Source organism: Mobula birostris, chromosome 7, assembly GCF_030028105.1.
Source record: "Mobula birostris isolate sMobBir1 chromosome 7, sMobBir1.hap1, whole genome shotgun sequence".
Taxonomy (NCBI): Eukaryota; Metazoa; Chordata; class Chondrichthyes; order Myliobatiformes; family Myliobatidae; genus Mobula; species Mobula birostris.
In genome coordinates, this window is record NC_092376.1 from 76,436,097 (window position 1) to 76,455,627 (window position 19,531).

General features: G+C 38.4%; 1 protein-coding gene across 5 annotated transcripts in view; it reads left to right on the forward strand.

Moving 5' to 3' along the window:
• cep126 (centrosomal protein 126) overlaps positions 1-19,531 on the forward strand; it is a 143,988-nt gene that overhangs the window by 25,068 nt on the left and 99,389 nt on the right. For 4 of the 5 annotated variants that reach the window (XM_072263453.1, XM_072263452.1, XM_072263450.1 and 1 more), the window contains exons 4-5: positions 7,903-8,014; positions 11,382-11,589. In XM_072263453.1, coding sequence (XP_072119554.1) covers positions 7,903-8,014; positions 11,382-11,589 — 320 coding nt within the window. Of the gene's footprint in view, positions 1-6,490; positions 6,545-7,902; positions 8,015-11,381; positions 11,590-19,531 lie in introns of those variants that run through there. The other variant, XM_072263454.1, reaches the window with a different exon arrangement.

Consider the following 19,531-nt stretch of genomic DNA (forward strand, 5'->3'; position numbering starts at 1 on the left):
ATGGCCACTTTATTAGATACACCTGTACACCTTGTTAATGCAAATATCTAATTGGCCAATCACATGACAGAACCTCAGTGCATGAAAACATGCAGAGATGGTCAACAGGTTCAATTTTTGTTCAGACCAAACATCAGAATGGGAAAGAAATGTGATCTAAGTGACCTTGCCCATGGAATGATTGATGGTGTCAGATGGGGTGGCTTGAGTATCTCCAACTGCTGATTTTCTAGGATTTTCATGCATAACAGTCTCCAGAGTTTACATAGAACAATGCAAAAAACAAAAAAAAAATCCTGTGAGCAGCAGTTATGCCTTGATAATGAGAGATGTCAGAGGGGGATAGTCAGACTAGTTCAAGTTGCCAGTAACTCAAATAACCTTTCTTTACAACAGTGGTATGCAGAAGAGCATCACTGAATGCACAACATGTAGAACTTTGAAGTGGATGGGCTATAGCAGCAGAAGACCACAAACATGCACTCAGTAGCCACTTCACTAGGTACAAGAGGTACCTAATAAAGTAGCCACTGAGTGTATATCTTCATTATATATGTTAACATTTTTCCTACTGATTTCCTATTGATTGGGTAATAAGCCACTGTATAAAAACATAAACTAGAGTAGGTTAAGCTCTTCTCCATTCAGTAAAGTCATGGCTAATCCCCAATTATGGCCTCAGCATTGCTTTCTGGAGCATCCCCCTAATTACCTTGATTACATTGCAATTTAAAGGTATGTTAATTCTTCCCTTGAATAAAAGATGGCTGTCATTGGGAGCTGAATGTCCAAGGATATACGGTATATAGGAAAGACAGGTTAGTAGGCGGGGAGGTGGTGTGGCTGTGTGTATAAGAACTAATATTAAATCATTGGAAAGAGATGACATAGGATTGGAAGGTGTAGAGTGTGGGTTGAGTTAAGAAATGGCAAGGGTGAAAGGACCCTAATGGCGGTTGTATATAGGCCACTAAACAGCAGTCAGAATGTGGATTACGAATTACAGCAGAAGATAGAAAAGGCGTGTCAGAAAGGCAATGTGATGATAAGTGGATTGGGAAAACCAGGTCAGTACCGGACCTCAAGAGAGAGAATTTGTAGAATGTCTAAGGAATGGCTTTTTTTTTAGAATAGCTTATTGTTGAGCCCACTAGGGGATTTGGCTGTGCTGGATTGGGCGTTGTCATTTGATCCGGAGGTGATAAGAGGAAGGAACCCTTAAGGAACAGTGACCACAATATGATCGAGTTCACATTGAAATTTGAGACGGAAAAAATAAAATCAAGTGTGTCGGTATTTCAGTGGAATAAAGGAAATTACAATGCCATAACAGGGGAACTGGCCAAAGTTGACTGGAAAGGGACATGTGCAGGAAAGACGGCAGAGCAGCAATGGCTGGAGTTTCTGAGGGAAGTACAAGACATATATTCCAAATAAGAAGAAACTTTCAAAGAGAAGAAGGACACTACTGTGGCTGACATGTGAAGTCAGAGCCAAAGTAAAAGCAAATGAAAAGGCATACAAGAAACCCAGAACTAGTGGGAAGATAGAGGATTGGGGAGCTTTTAAAAACTTGCAGAAGGAAATTAAGAAGGTCATTCGGAAGGAAAAGATGAATTATATCAAAGAAGATACTAAGAGCTTTTTTAAGTATATAAAGGGTAAAAAGGCAGTCGAGGGTAGATATAGAACCAATACAAAATGACGCTGGAGATATTGTAATGAGAGATGCAGAGATGGCAGGGGAACTGAATGTGTATTTTGCATCAGTCTTCACGGTAGAAGATGTCTGCTGTATACTAGACATTCAAGAGTGTCAGAGGAGTGAAACTTGTGCAGTGAAAATCACAACTGTGAAGGTGCTCAGGAAGCTTAATGGTCTGAGGGTGGCTAAGTCTCCTGGACCTGATGGAATGCACCCTCGGGTACTGAAGGAAGTAGCTTGAGAGATTGTGGATGCATTAACAATGATCTTTCAAGAATGGATAGATTCTGGTATTGTACCGGATGACTGGAAAATTGCAAATGTTACTCCGCTATTTAAGAAGGGTAGGAGGTGGCAGAAAAGGAACTATAGATCTGTTAGCCTGATATCAGTGGTTGGGAAGTTGTTGGAATCGATTGTTAGGGATGAGATTATGGAGTACCTAGAGGCTCATGACAAAATAGGCCAAAGCCAGCATGGTTTCCTGAAAGAAAAATCCTGCCTGACAAACCTACTGTAATTCTTTGAGGAAATCACAAGCAGCAAAGACAAAGGAGATGCAGTAGACGTGGTGTACTTGGATTTTCAGAAGGCCTTTGACAAGCTGCCGCACATGATGCTGCTTAGCAAGATAAGAGTCCATGGAATTACAGGGAAGTTACTAGCATGGGTGGAGATTTGGCTGGTCAGCAAAAAACAGAGAGTGGGAATAAAAGGATCCTATTCTGGCTAGCTGCTAGTTACCATTGGAGTTCCACGGGGATTAGTGTTGGGACCGCTGCTTTTTACGATGTATAGCAATGATTTGGTATTAATGGATTTGTGGCTAAATTTGCTGATGATACAAAGATAGGTGGAGGAGTGGGTAGTGTTGAGGAAACAGAAAGCCTGCAGAAAGACTTAAATAGTTTAGGGGAATGGGCAAAGAAGTGGCAAATGAAATACAATGTTAGAAAGTGTATGGTCATGCACTTTGGTGGAAGAAATAAATGGGCAGACTATTATTTAGATGGGGAGAGAATTCAAAATGCAGAGATGCAAAGAGACTTGGGAGTCCTTGTGCAAGATACCCTAAAGGTTAACCTCCACGTTGAGCCGGTTGTGAAGAAGGCGAATGCAATGTTGGCATTCATTTCTAGAGGTATAGAATATAAGAGCAGGGATGTGATGTTGAAGCTCTATCAGGTACTCGTGAGACCACACTTGGAGTATTGTGTGCAGTTTTGTGCTCCTTATTTTAGAAAGGATATACTGACATTGGAGAGGGTTCAGAGAAGATTCACGAGAATGATTCCAGGAATGAAAGGGTTACCATATGAGAAACATCTGGCAGCTCTTGGGCTATATTCCCTGGAGTTCAGGAAAATGAAGGGGGATCTCATAGAAACATTCCAAATGTTAAAAGGCCTGAACAGATTAGATATGGCAAAGTTATTTCCCATGATAGGGGATTCTAGGACAAGAGGGCATGACTTCTGGATTGAAGGATGTCCTTTTAGAACTGAGATGCAGAGAAATTACTCTAGTCAGAGGGTGATAAATCTGTGGAATTTGTTGCCACGAGCGGCTGTGGAGGCCAAGTCAATGGGTGTACTTAAAGCAGAGATAGATAGGTTCTTGATTAGCCAGGGCATGAAAGGATATAGAGTGAAAGTAGGGGAGTGGGGATGACTGGAAGAATTGGATCAGCCCATAATTGAATGGTGGAGCAGACTTGATGGGCCAAATGGCCTACTTCTGCTCCTATATCTTATGCAATATATTCAATGAATATGCCTCCACAGTTCTTTGGGTGGAGAATTACAACAATTAATAAGCCTCTGAGAGATGTTGTTCCTCTTTAATCCCCTTTAAATGGGTGATTGTTCTAAAACTATACCCCTAATTCTAGTTCGTTCCACTAGTGTATTCATAATTACAGCATCCATCCTATCAACCTCCCTCGGAATTTGTATGTTTCAATAAAATCACCTCAAGTTCTTCTATATTCTTAAACATAATCCCGGCCTTCTGTTCTTTCTTCATACATAAACCCCTTCATCCCACGAATTAATCTACTGCACCTTCCCAGAGCTTTCTCCAATGCAAGAACATCTTTTTTTTCCCTCTAGTCCTGCTGAAGGGTCTCGGCCCGAAACCTCGATTGCACTCTTTTCCATCGATGCTGCCTGGCCTGCTGAGTTCCTCCAGCATTTTGTGTGTGTTGCTTGGATTTTCAGCATCTGCAGATTATCTCTTATTTCCAATACAAGAATATCCTTTCTTAAACCAAAACTGTATGTACTTCAGTCTCACCAGCACACTTTAATGTTGCATCAAACTTTTATATTTTGTCATTGAAATGAAGGCCAGCATTCCAACAAGTCAACCCAATTACTTGTTCTGTTAAGGATTGTGATCTTGAGAAGATAGCAGTAGCTCTATGGTTATGTGGAGAGGTAGACAGGGAACGGGGAGTGGGGTGGGGTGTGGTTGTGTGTAGAGTTGCTAAAGGAAAGTCAATAAATTAACTTGATAGGATAGTTTCTAGCACTGGCTTGGGCCCTACTTAGGCTACTCTCAAAAGTCAAAAGCAGACATCACAAGCACTGAAAGCCAATTTCTGCATGAATGGTTTATAGACAACATGGGTCACACCAGCACCATTAAAATGACAGGTGGCATCCAAGTTGTGTTGCAGGTTATTGAAATACATTCTGACATGATGCACCTGTAAAAAAAAAAGAATATGAACTGCCAATTTCTTACAACTTGCATGAACCCTTGTATTTCTATTGTGTATATCAGTGGAATTGGTTCACATGGTACACAAAGACGTGTAGGTTTGCAATCCAAATTCAGGAGTTCTTTGATAGTGCATTGGTTTGTCATCACTGATGGCTTAGTAGATAGAACTGCAGTGGCAGTTTTTTCAACTAATATAAAACTGAAAATTCTGAAAAGCTAAAATAAAAACAAACAAACAAACATGACAGATCATTGACCTGAAATATTAGCTCTATTTGTCTTCCCCTAGTTGAGGCCTGACCCGCTGAGTATGTCTTGCATTTATTGTTTTCATTTTGTGACAGATTTGTCTCTTAAACTATAATGTAGAGAGTGAATGCAACAATTTGGTGCTGGCCTTCCAAAGCATCGCACATCTAAATATGTGTGTTTATTCTGTTTTGAGGCTCCTTTACTCTCTTGTTATAAATATACAGTGGATTCCAGTTAATTGGGTTATCAGCTAATTTGGAACAACTCATAAAGAACAAACAACTAATTGAGGAAATAGCTTTGATTCCCCTCATTTATTGGAATACCATGCCACTTAATTGGAACAGGAAACTGTTGCCAAATATTTGCTAAAGAGTGTCAGTCATATGTATGCCATGTGGCCGTTAGACACCACACTATGCTTAGAGGGAACAATTTCCTAGAAACGACTAGAAGTGAAAATAAAACAATTTCACTACTTCAACAAGTTAAGGAGTGCAAAGGATTTGATGGTATTGATAATCAATTTGAATGTTACAATTAAAGTGAAGATTTGGAGGATGCAAACATTGAATGCAGTGTTTGAAGGTAATCCACTATCTGCTTGGTTCTGTGTTGATTTTGTTCATTTACAATCAATCAAAAGAACATGTCATTCCTCCATCGATTACACAGTTTTATAGTACTGTAGTAGTTTTGGTAGTATTCTAATTTATTCTGTATTTCATTTAAATGCATAATTTGTTATTCAGTTAAATAGTAGTTTGTCTTTTTTTTTATACCTTTTTAACTATTTCCATGAAACTTTGGCTAATTGGAGCAGCCGCTTAATTGGGCCAAAATGTACTGGTCCAGATGTGTCTCAATTAACCAGAATATACTATATTAATACACTATACTGTAAATACTCCTCATCTTAATTTCAGTCATTGGTTTAAACACACAAGCCTAATTTTAAAACCACACAAAATGGTCTGAATTATCACCTGCCATTTAACTTAAATAAAATATAAATATTCTAATTAATAAATCCTAAGAAAAACAAATAGAATCATGCACAAATGTTATCAAATTTAATTTAATCAAATATTTCTTCTATTATCTGGCTCATTATACTGTTGGCCTCAATACCAAATTCCAACCAAAACAATCTTACATTTACTGCTAATAGGTAACATGATTACATCCTCTCATTGGGATGAACCCTCAGATTCGTCTTCCACAATGATGCTGGATCACAAGGCTTCTTGTATGTGCTGCCAAACTTCAGAATTTCCCTCCAGTTTCCCCAAAGCCCAGTAAGAACCCTGATACTGTGAAACTTCATGACCCTTCATCTATGTTTAAGACTACCTCATACAAAGAAATAAAGCCTTCTCTTGTACTATCAAATTTCAATACAGGTCAGAGTGTTACCAAATCACAACCTCTAATAAAATCTGATCACTAAACAAATAAACATACAGGAATATTAAAGTTCAAAGTAATTTTAATTATCAAAGTACATAACTGTCACCACATACAACCCTGAGATTCATTTTCCTGTGGGCATACTCAGTAAATCTATAGAATAGTAACTATAACAGGATCAGTGAAAGATCAAATAAAGTGCAGAAGACAACAAACTGTGCAAATGCATATACAGTGGCATGCAAAAGTTTGGGCACCCCGGTCAAAATTTCTGCTACTGTGAATAGCTAAGCGAGTAAAAGATGACCTGATTTCCAAAAGGCATAAAGTTAAAGATGACACATTTCTTTAATATTGTAACTAAGATTACTTTTTTATTTCCATCTTTTACAGTTCCAAAATAACAAAAAAGGAAAAGGGCCCAAAGCAAAAGTTTGGGCATTCTGCATGGTTAGTACTTAGTAACACCCCCTTTGGCAAGTATCACAACTTGTAAGCGCTTTTAGTCAGCCAGCTAAGAGCCTTTCAATTCTTGTTTGGGGGATTTCCCCCCATTCTTCCTTGCAAAAGGCTTCTAGTTCTGTGAGATTCTTGGGCCGTCTTGCATGCACTGCTCTTTTGAGGTCTATCCACAGATTCTTGATGACGTTTAGGTCAGGGGGACTGTGAGGGCCAGGGCAAAACCTTCAGCTTGCGCCTCTTGAGGTAGTCCATTGTGGATTTTGAAGTGTGTTTAGGATCATTATCCTGTTGTAGAAGCCATCCTCTTTTCACCTTCACTTTTTTTACAGACGGTGTGATGTTTACTTCCAGAATTTGCTGGTATTTAATTGAATTCATTTTTCCCTCTACCAGTGAAATGTTCCCCGTGCCACTGGCTGCAACTCAAGCCCAAAGCATGGTCGATCCACCCCCTGTGTTTAACAGTTGGAGAGGTGTTCTTTTCATGAAATTCTGCACCCTTTTTTCTCCAAACATACCTCGGCAGAGATGGTGCTTGGTGTCGAAGGCTCAAAGTTTTCAGACGGACTCAGAGTCGGCTGTGGTCGGATGCTTCCAACGCATCGACAGTTGTCGGTGCCTGGAGGTTTATGACAGAGAGAGTTTCTCCCTTCTGCCGCCTGCTATCGGGAGAATCGGGAGGCGATCGGAACTTTGAGACTTTTTTTTACCATTCCCATGGTCTGTTCTTTATCAAATTATGGTATTGCTTTGCACTGCTTTAACTATATGTTATAATTATGTGGTTTTGTCAGTGTTAGTCTTTGGTTTGTCCTGTTTTTTTTGTGATATCACTCTGGAGGGACATTGTATCATTTCTTAATGCAGCATGCATTTCTAAATGACAATAAACGAGGACTGAGTGTCTTCATAATCTAATCTAATCTAATCTTTAACTTTGTGACTTTTGGAGATCAGTTCATCTTCTACTCACTTAACTATTCACAGTAACAGAAATTTTGACCGGGGTGCCCAAACATTTGCATGCCACTGTATAAATAAATAGTAATAAATAACAAGAACATGAGACAAAGAGTCCTTAAAATGAGATTATTAGTTGCAGGAATATTTCAGTGATGGGGCAAATTAGTGTACAGTAGTTATCCCCTTCTATTCAAGAGCCTGATGGTTGAGGGGTAGTAGCTTTTCTTGAACCTAACTTTATATAATTTTATATGTTAAAACAAAATTTGAGTTACTTATTGTTTTCTGACATAAAACCAAAATTTCCTTCCAATTTACCATGAGCAGTTACTGAAATCTATCTCAGTGTTCTAATGTTGCATTTCTTTCTGTTTCTTTTTGAGGCCATAAAAAACAGACTACTCAATTAACTGAAGCTCTTCAACAGATTCACAGTTCATTTTATATGTCAATTTCGCCGTTGTCTGATGTTGCAAAGCCCACAGTCAGCAAAGGGTACGAATGTTCACTTTATCAATTAGAATATACTGTCCAGGATTTTAGAATACTCTAAGGCATAAGTTATACAAATGTAAGCAAATAGTTTAAACTTTTATGATAGAGAACTATTTTAAAATTGAGCAGCTTTAAAGATTAAATATGTATTTGTTATTTTTCCCTCTACTGACTTGTATGTATGTTATAAAGTAGCAGAAAAAGCAATTAATGGCATAAAAATTGACTCCTTTCACATGTTGCTGAGTGCATATCTTGTTAAGAATGGAATGAAAGTTTGTTAAGAATTATAATAGATGTTTAGAATATGGTGTTTTGTGGAGCTTAAAGCTTTCTGGTCAACTTTTCATTTTTCAAATAGGGTTATGCCTATGAAGTAATTGTCAATTAAATTTTCATATGTTCATTTAATAATATGAATGTAATCATAAGTGCATCACAGAATTTGGGGAATTTGGTCTAAACGTGTATACTGGTGTTTTTTCTCTTTAAGACTCCTTAAATAATATGTTTTTCTATGTACTCCAATGCCTTCAATTTTTGTCCTTTACCAAAACTCTTTTTGAGAAAAGAGATTGATTCAATAATAGTGTGTAGCAAAGCATTTCTTATTCTAGCGAGGCTCTTGACAGAGACAGAGAAGAGCATATTCATTAGTTCAGTAGGATAGGAGAGAAAGAATGCCCATGAAAAGATAAAGAAAAAAATTACTATCCTGTTCCCAGACCTGGTCTAGCCAATGCCAAATTCAATATATCTACTGCTGAACATATAGACTATGTGCCCAGTTCAGTCAATGGAACCCTTTTCAGATTGGGGTCCAATGCTATTGAACATAGTTTACTGTTTAAAACGGTTATGATGAAGCATTCACATGGTTTCAAATGGCTCAAAGAGTAAGAGTGCTCTGCTAGACTTAATAGAAGCAATTTGAGTCATTGCAATATCAGCTTTCCTCCTCCTCTTCCTCCCAACCCATTTTTTTCTATCACATCTGCTCATGAAGTCCAGTTTTCAAAGTATACTGAGCTTCCAAATGTAGCTCACCACTACTCACTAGCAGTTCTGTTTATCATCCAGTCTGAGAATAGTAAGTCAGAATCTACCCTAATTGTCCCTTTTATGCCTTAAGTGATCATATATATTTGAGAATATATTTGTTATATTCATTATTTAAGTGTTCAGTTTCTTCTCAACTTTTTTTCAAAACTCACCACAATGAGCCTTATGCCTCTGGGTGTCTCTGCTCAACTACATGTTATAAATTCCCAGCCTTGCAGTAAGATAGCACACTTGAACTCTTTTACACAGACAAGAACAGGTACATATGAGAAGCAAATATGCAAACAATGAATGGGAGCCTAGATGGGTCACTGCAGTTGGAACATAATGATCAAAAGTACCATTCAAACAATTTAAACAGATTCATACCAGAAAAGGGATCTAGTGCTTTACCAGTGTACATGATGAATAAAACCCATAAGCAAGCTCAAGTCACAGCTTATGTGGCTCAAAGATGACCTGGAACTCAGGATTCCCTGTGAATGTGGAGCAACATACATCGGCCAGTCAGGCTTCACGGTGGAAACCTGCATCAAGGAGCACAGGAAGTGTATACATTTGGGTTACCCAGAGAAAATGGCAGTAGCAGAACACTGCATTCGAAATGGCCATAGGAGTGACACAAAGCTACTGCATCGCACCAAAGGCTTTTTGGGACCACATGGTGAAGGAAGCCATTGAAATAAAACTAGATGAAAAGACTTTTAGACAAAGGTCTTGCTCTAAGAAAGAACTGGAATTCAATTGTAAACAAGGTGGGAGAGCAGAAATCTGATTGGATGAAGACTAACCAGTCAGGAGGGATGGACTGCAGGGGTATAAATACCATCAGACTAGGTTTACCCAGGCATTATTCCTGAAGAAAATGGCAGAGTTTGTCATTGAACCATCGGTTATATTTGATACTTGTACCCGGTTTGATGCCCAAGAAAAGTTTATTCAGATTCACACCATTTATGAGAGCAGATCCAGGTTTTCTTAAAGTCTGGACCAATTATGGTAGATGCAGATATTCTGGATAAATATAAGGATTACAGTTAGAACAAAAGAAAAGAAACAAATACTGTAAAATGCATAACAAAAGCAGAAAATGCTAGAAGCACAGCAGGTTAAGCAACATCGGTGTGGAAAGAAATAGAATTGGATTTAATGCCAAGGACTCTCCTTGAGAACCAAAAAAGTAAAGATAATTAAAGTTGCGCAGAGGGAATAGATGAAATTTCTGTAATAGTTTAGAGCTCCAGGTTCTAACAAAAGGTCACAGACCCAAAACATTGGCTGTTTGTCTTTTCACTGATGCTACCAGACTTGTTCAGCTTTTCCAGCATTTTTTATTCTTATTTTAGATTCCAGGAGCTGAAGTTTCTTTATTGATTTTTACCGATCAAAGTTGTCAGGGTAATAATTACATTCAAACATAGTGTCCAACAGGACCTCATGGTTAATGAGGAAGTTGGACACAGGGATTGGGATGAACTGGTGATGTATGTGTGGATTCACAACACCTGATTTCAGAAGTCTTTTTTGGGGATGGATATAGGTATAGTGCAAATGTCCATGCTATCCAGTGATTATAGCCTGGTACTGCTAATCTTATCCTCTCTTATCCACAGAGTTACTGATGCCTGCCTTTTAGCCCTTAGAAGTGTGGTTGATAGTTGGCTTGGGTGGAAGTTGGGTAAGGATGATACTGTTGCAGGCTGGCCTGAGGCAGGCACATCACAAACATACTTCAGGAGCCGTTTGATAAAGGTAGAGCTTTGTGCATAAGTATGGGGCTGGGGGTGGATGGAGAGAGGTGTTTTACATGAAAGTAAGTTGCAGACTGTTATTTTGATGCAAAAGTAAATTTGGTGTGAGATTATGAGCAGTATTCATACTATGAATATGTATACAATGTGGAGTTTTCAACCATTGATTTTAGCATCAAATTAACTTTCAAAACCATTCAAATTAAGTCTTGTTATCTTTACATAAATGCTTGACTTCGTATGATTAGAAGGAAGTGTCCATCATGTGATCCTACTCAGTGCATGTGTGGTTCCCTATACCAGGCATATTAACTAGATTCTATAGCACTGCTACATTGGCATGCATTATATTTGTTCACATTTTCAATTATCTACTTTCAAGACCAAAATTTGCTTTATGTGCTATACCTAAATGCTGAGCTTGCTTTAAGTAAGTTAATTTATATCATTAATTTAGAACTCCTAAATTTTATGCATTTGTCTGGAACTAAAATTCTGATTATAGTGCAGAAAGAACAATTTTGCAACATTTTTCTTTGACATTGCATTTCTAGGACCACTGATTTATCTCCAACTCCACCAAATCACGGGGAGACAAGAAAGGTTTGCCACTATAAGAGCCAACTTTCAGCTACTAAAGCTTATGCCAAGCTTATGCAAGAGAAAAGTGAGGTAATTTTGAAAAACAGCCGGTTATGCTTTCAGCAGGAGCTAGAGGAGACACAACGTCTCCTGGGAGAGCAACAACTGAACAGCTTACAGGTAAGTTAGGATAACCTTGATATTGTTTGTTCATGTGGATGTTTTAAAATAATCATTTTAATTTGCACAAAGAATTAGGAAAGACTGAATTACATGCAGTTACATTTGATAGACCCTCTAGAAGTATTTAGATTGCAATGCACAATGGATCCGTTTGTTTAGTACAACGAAGTAGCATGCCAATCCTATATTGCTTGCCACTGGCTGCAGAATTCAGCAAAGGATCTTTACCAACAGTTAAACCTAACCTGCACTACATGCACAACCTGTACCTCTTAAAGGAGAGATGCATTATGACTAGAGCAGATGCTGGTAGATATGCTGTTGGAAATCTAAGAATAGCTCATGCAAGAGAGCAATTTCAAAATATCTGGACACTGCTCTGGACTCTTGGAGAATTATATGGAAAGAAGACTTTACATAATATAAAAAATGTAGAACATTTATAATACAGGAGCCTATTTGATCCATAGTGAATGCATGAGTCAAAATGCTACTCAGCCGAATCCTACCTTCCAGTATTTTAAATGAAACTGCAGATCACTGACTTTCCCATATATTTCCAAGTATCATTAAATCTGACATGAGTCTCTGTCTCATCTGCTCTTTTAGGTAGTGAATTCCAGACCCATACCGACCTCTAGGTGTAAATATTTCTCATCTCCTGTTAATCATTTAACCAATTACTTTAAAAATTTGTTCCCCCTTATTTGATCCCTCAGTCCTGGCAAGATACTCAGACTTTCTCTGCATTCCTCCAATGCAATCACATTTTCCATGTAATGTAGTAATGAAAACTATATTGGAACTCGAGCTATGGTTTAACTAGTTTTGTATACGATCCTAGCATAACCTCTCCTTCCTTTTAAATGCCATGGCTAGTAAATGGAAGCATTCAGTATGCATTTCCTTATCAAACTTCCCTGCTATCTTTCAGGGCCCATGACTATATACTCCCTCTGTGCCTTCCATTTATTCTGTATTTCATTACTTTGTTTAATTTTCCCAAAAGCATGATCTCACATTTTTCCAGTTGAAGCAGTTGTGCAAACACACACGAAGCATGCCAGATGCTGCTGACATGCCATCTTAAGTATTTAGCAGTGCTTGTCATAATTAATGTTGGTCTGATATGTGCGGCACAAACTTGTCACCATAATGATTAATTCTTGCACCAGTTCCATGGGGAGGAGCTGACATAAAAGGAAGAAACAACTGGACCACCATACCAGGGATGTTTGATGGATCCTTTTCTTAGAGCCATTGTATTGATATAGCTGTAGCAGCCGTGCTTCTCAACAATGGTGAGCCTCCAGATGTTGAGATGGTAAATTTAACAATGGTGGTGATATTAAAATCTGGGATTTTTCTTATCAGTGATGTTCATTGCCCAGTATTGTATAATAATATTATTGTTATCCATTTCCTGCTGTATCCTACAAGTTGAATTATGAATAGAGTATAAGGCAATATAGTGTTATCAGTGTTAGAGTTTTTTTACACAGAGAGTGTCACACCTCACTATCAGGTGTGGGTAAGCGTGCCCGATGAGGGTCACCAGTTGGAAAAAACACGGATGGTATGCTGCAACAGCACATTAGTGCAAGGGGTTTTATTTAGCGCCAGGTGGAAAAAATGCAAAAGCTGCCCAAAAGTTGTGTAGAAAAAATATTACAAGTAGACAAATGAAAAAAAATACAAAAATTTACAATTATACAGAGGCTTTCTCCATGACACACTTTGTCTTTAACTTTTCAATATAAATCAACCACTATTCACCAAATGTCAGCTCCAATCTCACACCTCTTTAGCAAAGCCAGGCTGAGGGTTTAAATCTGCCTCTGCCTGACCTAAAGGGACCAAAAAATTCTACTGTGTGTGAACTACTGGGGAAACTAGACCAGGGAAAGAACGAGGAGGATTGACTAACAGGGCAAAAGGGCAAGGTTAGTGGGAGAATTAGCAGTGCCAACCTGTTCTGTCACAGAGAGGCAGGTGCCTGGAAAACGCTGGAAGAGGTAGCAGAAACAGTTTTGATAGGGACATTTAAGGGGTGTTTACATAGGTACACAAGCAGGCGGGGAATGAATGGATATAGACCACAATTAGGCAGATCAAATTAGCTTAACTTGCCATCATGGTCAGCACAGATATTATGATCCAAATGACCTGTTCCTGTGCTGCACTGTTCACCTCAGCAACCATACCTACATGACGTCTATAGTCAAGTGTTTCTGACAAGATATAAACTGAAAGGTTGGTCATCAGGTTATTGGTGAATTGGTACTATTTGATGGAACTATTAAAAGAAATGGGCTGATGATTAAGGACAATAATTTGTCGGATTAGACTGATTCTATTTTGAAAGTACTTTTCTACATTGTTGCCTGTTTCAAAGTTTCTTGGGCAACTGACCTGGCTAGGGTACTGGCTTATTCTGGTCATAGAATTGTGCCACATAGAAATCAGCTCTTTGTCCCACCATGTCCACGTCAACCTTTATTCCCATCTACACACAACCTATTTGTCCATCTTGATCAGTATCCTTATAAGTTCTGTTCTTTTCAAGAGCCCATCTAAATAACTCTTAAGCATAACAATTGCATCTGACTCCACCATTTCCTTTTTCAGCAAGACTCAGATATCAGCCACTCTCTTTGTGTAAAAAAAAGTCCTTCTAATTCCCATTAAAACTCCTATATACATTTACTATATCTACCCCTTGAAATTTAATGCATCCCTCAGCCTTCTTCACTCCTGGCAAAACAAGCTCAGGTTATCTAATCTGTCCCCATGACCAGAGTCCTCTATTCTAGGGAACAGGCTATTCCCAGTAAACTTCCTCTGAACTCTCTCCAGTGCAACCATATCCTTCCTGTGGTGTGGCAGCCAAAACTGCATACTATGCTGCATGTGAGATCTAACCAGTGTTTTATAAACTTGCTGCATAACATCCCAAATTCTATATTCTTTGCCCTATAAGCCTTTAGGGCTATGAGCCAGAATTCTGTCTGTGCCCTAAGTTTTCACCATTCCCAAAAGCAAAAATACTGCGGACAACAGAAATCTGTAATGAAATCAGCAGTTGGTGGAATACTCACAAGACTAGACAATATTTGTAGAGACAGAAAAGTACAGTTAATATTTCAGGTCAATGATCTCTTATCACCTAATCTAAACAACCTGTTTCTTAGTTTCTCTAATCCGTTTCTGTCAGATTTGCTGAGTACTTCCAGTAACTTCCTTTACTTCAGGACATTCAGTCGTTTCCCATTGTCAAAATAAACTGAAGCAAATTGGCTGAATATCAGCATCTTATCAATGGAAATTTTAAGGAAGTGTTGATTATGATCAACCTTTTTCAGCTTTGACTGAAAATATTCAAATATTCCAGTGGTTTTCTTGCCTGCACTTTATGATTTTCACCACATGGTGGAACTTTAACTATCTTCCAGAATGTTAAGACCTTGGCCTCAATACCGTCTTATGCAACTGGATCCTTGATTTCCTCACTTGCAGACCTAGTCAGAACGGAATGGCAACAATATGTCTTCCACAATCTCCATCAGCATAGATGCAGCATAAGGCTGTGGTGATTAGCTCCTGCTCTACAAACTTTATAGCTATGGCTGTGAGGCCAAGTAAAGCTTCAATGTCATATTTGCTGACAACACCACTGTTGTTGACCGAATCAAAGATAGTGACGAATTGGAATATAGGAGGGAGACTGAAAATCTGGTTGAATGGTGCTACAACAACAGCCTCTCACCAATGCCCAGCAATGGAGAATACTAAAAAAAGTAGTGGATACAGCCCACCATTGAGCACATCTAAAAGGAACAATGTCATAGGAAAGTAGCATCTATCATCAAGGAGCCTCACCATCGAGGCTATGTTCTCTTCTCACTGCTGCCGTTGGGAAGGAAGTGCAGCAGCAGTAGATCCCACACCTCCAGGTTCAGGAACAGTTATTACTCTTCAACAATCAGGCTTCCGAACCAGCAGGGATAACTTCACTCACCCCAGCACTGAACACAACCCATGTACTCATTTACAAAAACTCTGTAACTCATGTTCTCAGTATTGTTTATTTATTTATTCTTTTTTTTAATATTTGCACAGCTCAGACATACTTGAACACAAACATGTACTTCAAAGATACAGATGCGCTCCAACTCCAAGTCATATACACAGGACTTATCCACATTTATATGGACATAGATTCTAAGCTGATCCAGATGCAAACTGATATCACTCCCCCTCAACACATTCATAATGTTGCTTTTAGCCTACATATTCGTATTCCCACTCATTCTCACCTTCCCACAGTTCTGATCCTCTTCCTTGTTGTCCATCTTCCATTTCTTCCTCTCTCCACTTAAAAATTCCTCAGTCTCCACTCCTCTGAGTTCTCCCCTTGCCTCACCAAATTCTCTCTCCTTTTCCATAAGACTATAAGACATGGGAGCAGAATGAGGCCATTCAGCCTATCGAGTCTGCTCTACCATTCCATCATAGCTGATCCCGTATCCCACTCAACCCCATACACCTGCCTTCTTGCCATATCCTTTGATGTCCTGAACAATTAGAACATCATGGCTCCTTAGCTCTTCAACTGCTTGTTTTCTCCAAGACAATCTCACAATCTAGTGTCACTCACCCTCTTGAGGGCTGGTCATCATTTACTGATTGCCCAATGTCAGCAAAGCGCAGTCTGTGCCGATGGGTTCTAACATACAATTTCCTGACTGGTGGAGGTACATTCATCCTACGGGAACCAGGGCATCGCATTGATGTGCCAGCATCACTTTGCACATCCAATAATCCTACACTGATAGGACCACTCTCTCCCATATTCCCCTTAAACTCAGGGATTCTGTGGGGTGTGGAGTGCTTCAATCCACCATGCCACCCTCAAATTTGTAACTTTAACCACTGATTGTTGGGGTGATCTTAAAAAGTATGTCTGTTGATTTTCCTGGTACCTTTTAAACTTTCCTCATTGATTCTAGCTTAGTTTTCCAGCAATTTACTGAGAGAGAAATATGAAATGCCATGAAGTTACAAGTTGCGTAGATAATTTTCTCCAGCTACAAGGTTGATTATACCACCTGGGAGCCCAGGTGTGATCTGCTTATGTGCTTTCCATGTTGGTGAATGCCATATTTAAAGACATAATGTTAAATCTCACAAAAGCTATATGGGTGGTCATCTCTATCAATATTATAAATATTTCATACTAGGATATAGTAGGAAACCAGAGCATCAAGAGGAAACCCACATGCTTACAGGGGGAACAAACAAACCCCTTACAGGCAGTGGTGGGAATTGAACCGATTGGTGAAACCTGGCACTGTAAAGTGATATTCTAACCACTATGTCACTGTGTCACCTTTGGATTGTGGGAACAAAACAGAGCAACTAGGGAAATCCCACATGGTCAGAAGGGGAACATGCAAAATCCACACAGACTATACCCAATGTCAAGATAGATCCTTGGTCCCTGGAGATGTGAGACAACAGGGATAACTGCTATAGAACTAATGCCCTTTGAAATAACTTTTTTGTAATTGACTCCAATATTTTCTGTTTTCACTGTCCCTCCCTCCACTTTTAAACAATGCTTATCCTCTGTAAACCCATTTCATAATTTATATAATTTTGGAAAATGTTGGTACTTTTTAAAGTAATTTTTAAGCCTAATCCTTTGACCACTTTATTTGGTATTGTTGGAGGAAAGGATATTATTTTGGAGAAATCTGATTTGCACATTTTGGCTCTTATTTCTCTTATGGCTAGGAGGGTGCTCTTGCTTAAATGGAAAGATGCGGTCCCGCCCACTCACATTCAATGGCTGCGTGATGTGATGTCATGTTTAAATTTAGAGAAGATTCGGTGTTCAATTTCTGAATCTAATCAAGACTTTCAAACATTGTGGGACCTTTTTTGAACTATTTTCAAAACCTTTGCTTTGTCGTTAAAGCACAGATGATGGCTAATAATATACTTCTTTTTCTTCTTTACTAATCAGCTTTGGTCTTGGTAGTGGGTTAGATTTTTTTCCCCATATAATAAATTTACTATATTTCAATATTATGAATTAATCAGTTTGTATGAATATAGAGTAAGAAGTTTGTATGTGCGATTTAGTATAATGTATTTGATATATTTCCTTTTTCTTGAACTCTGTTCTCTCCTATGTAGAAAATTAATATTGAAAAAGTAAAATGTCAACCAATACATTCACTATTTCCATGGCTACTTCTTTAAATCTTCTGGAATTATTATTAGTCCGTGAGGATTTATCAGATTTAATTTCACATTTTTCCCTACACTATTTTACTTCATTAATAGCTATTTCCTTTAATTCTTCCTTTTCATTAGATTTTCTGCAAAGTTATTTGCTTCCTCTTTCATTAAGACAGAACCAAAGTATTTATTTAATTTATTTGTAATTTACATTAAGTTTCTCCATAAGACACAGGAGCAGAATTAGGCCATTTGGCCCATTGAGTCTGCTCCACCATTCCATCATGGCTGATTCATTATCACTCTCCACCCCATTCTCTTTCCTTCTCCTTGTAACCTTTGGCACCCTGACTAATCAAGAAGCTATCAACCTCCTCTTTAAGTATACTCAATGACTTGGCCTCCATAGCCATCCCTGACAATGAATTCCATAGATTGAAACCCCTCTGGCTAAAAAAAAATCCTCATCTCAGTTCTAAATGGACGTTCCTCTGTTCTGAGGCTGTGCCCTCTGGTCCTACACTCCCCCACTATAGGACACATCCTCTCCATATCCATAGCTAAACACTTGACAAGTAAAGCTAATCTTTAATGATAATCAGTATATCTATCCTTAAAGATCCTTAAAATCCTGCCTTACTAATTTGATTGAGTTTCAGAGGAGATAACAAAATAGGAAGAATAGTAGATGAAGGAAGAATAGTAGATCTTATCCATATGAACGTCGGGAAGCCATCTGATAAGGCCCTGCATGGTACATTAATCCAGTAGATTGGGGCACATCAAATCCAAAGTGAACTGACTAGTTAGATCCAAAATGGGCTGGACTTGGAGATAGAAGTCAAAGGGTAGTGATGGTAGGATGTTTTTTTTGATTGCGAGTATGTGACAGTGATCAATTGCATGCATTTTCCTATTTACATATAACAGGTTTCCTGGTTTCTGACTATAAGGCACCTACATTTGCTTCAATAAATCTTTACATATTTCGAGATTTTTTTACACTCTTTCAGATTTACTCTCGTGGTATTCTTTCTTCATCAATGTTCTGTATTATTATAGTAAAACATCCTTGCTCCTGTTCTCAAAAACTCAGAAATGAAAAATGAAAGGAGATCTCATGAACATATTTGTAAAGGTATTAACAGGGCTTGACAGTGTAAAGTTTCCCTTAGCTAGAGGGTCTAGAACTTGAAGACACAGTATCAGAATAGGGAGAAGACACTTTAGACAGAGATGTATAGAGATTCTCCTCAAGGGGTGGTGAAGAAACTGTTTTAATTGCATTCTAAACTGCTCCCATTCCTCAGGCTTAATACTTTTTCTGGAAATTTTATATAACTTCACTTTGGATCAAATACTCTTCTGAAATTCTTTTATTAGGCATGGCTGGGGTAAGGCACAGGACATGTTATGATCTTATTGAATATCAGTATAGGTTCAAACGACCTCATGGCCTGCTGTTCCTGGTTTTCATATTCTGGCATTTTCTGCAATGATTCAGAGAGAGAACCAGTCATTATCTAAATTGTGGTCTGGCAGTGAATTGTCATCATGACAACCCCATTCTCCATTTTGCAAGCAATTGTGCTAATTATCAACAAAAATTGTCTTCCCACAGGTATTTTCATTCAACACAGAATAGATGGAGGGTTATTGTCTCTATCACTGACGTGTAAAGAACTAATGCTTT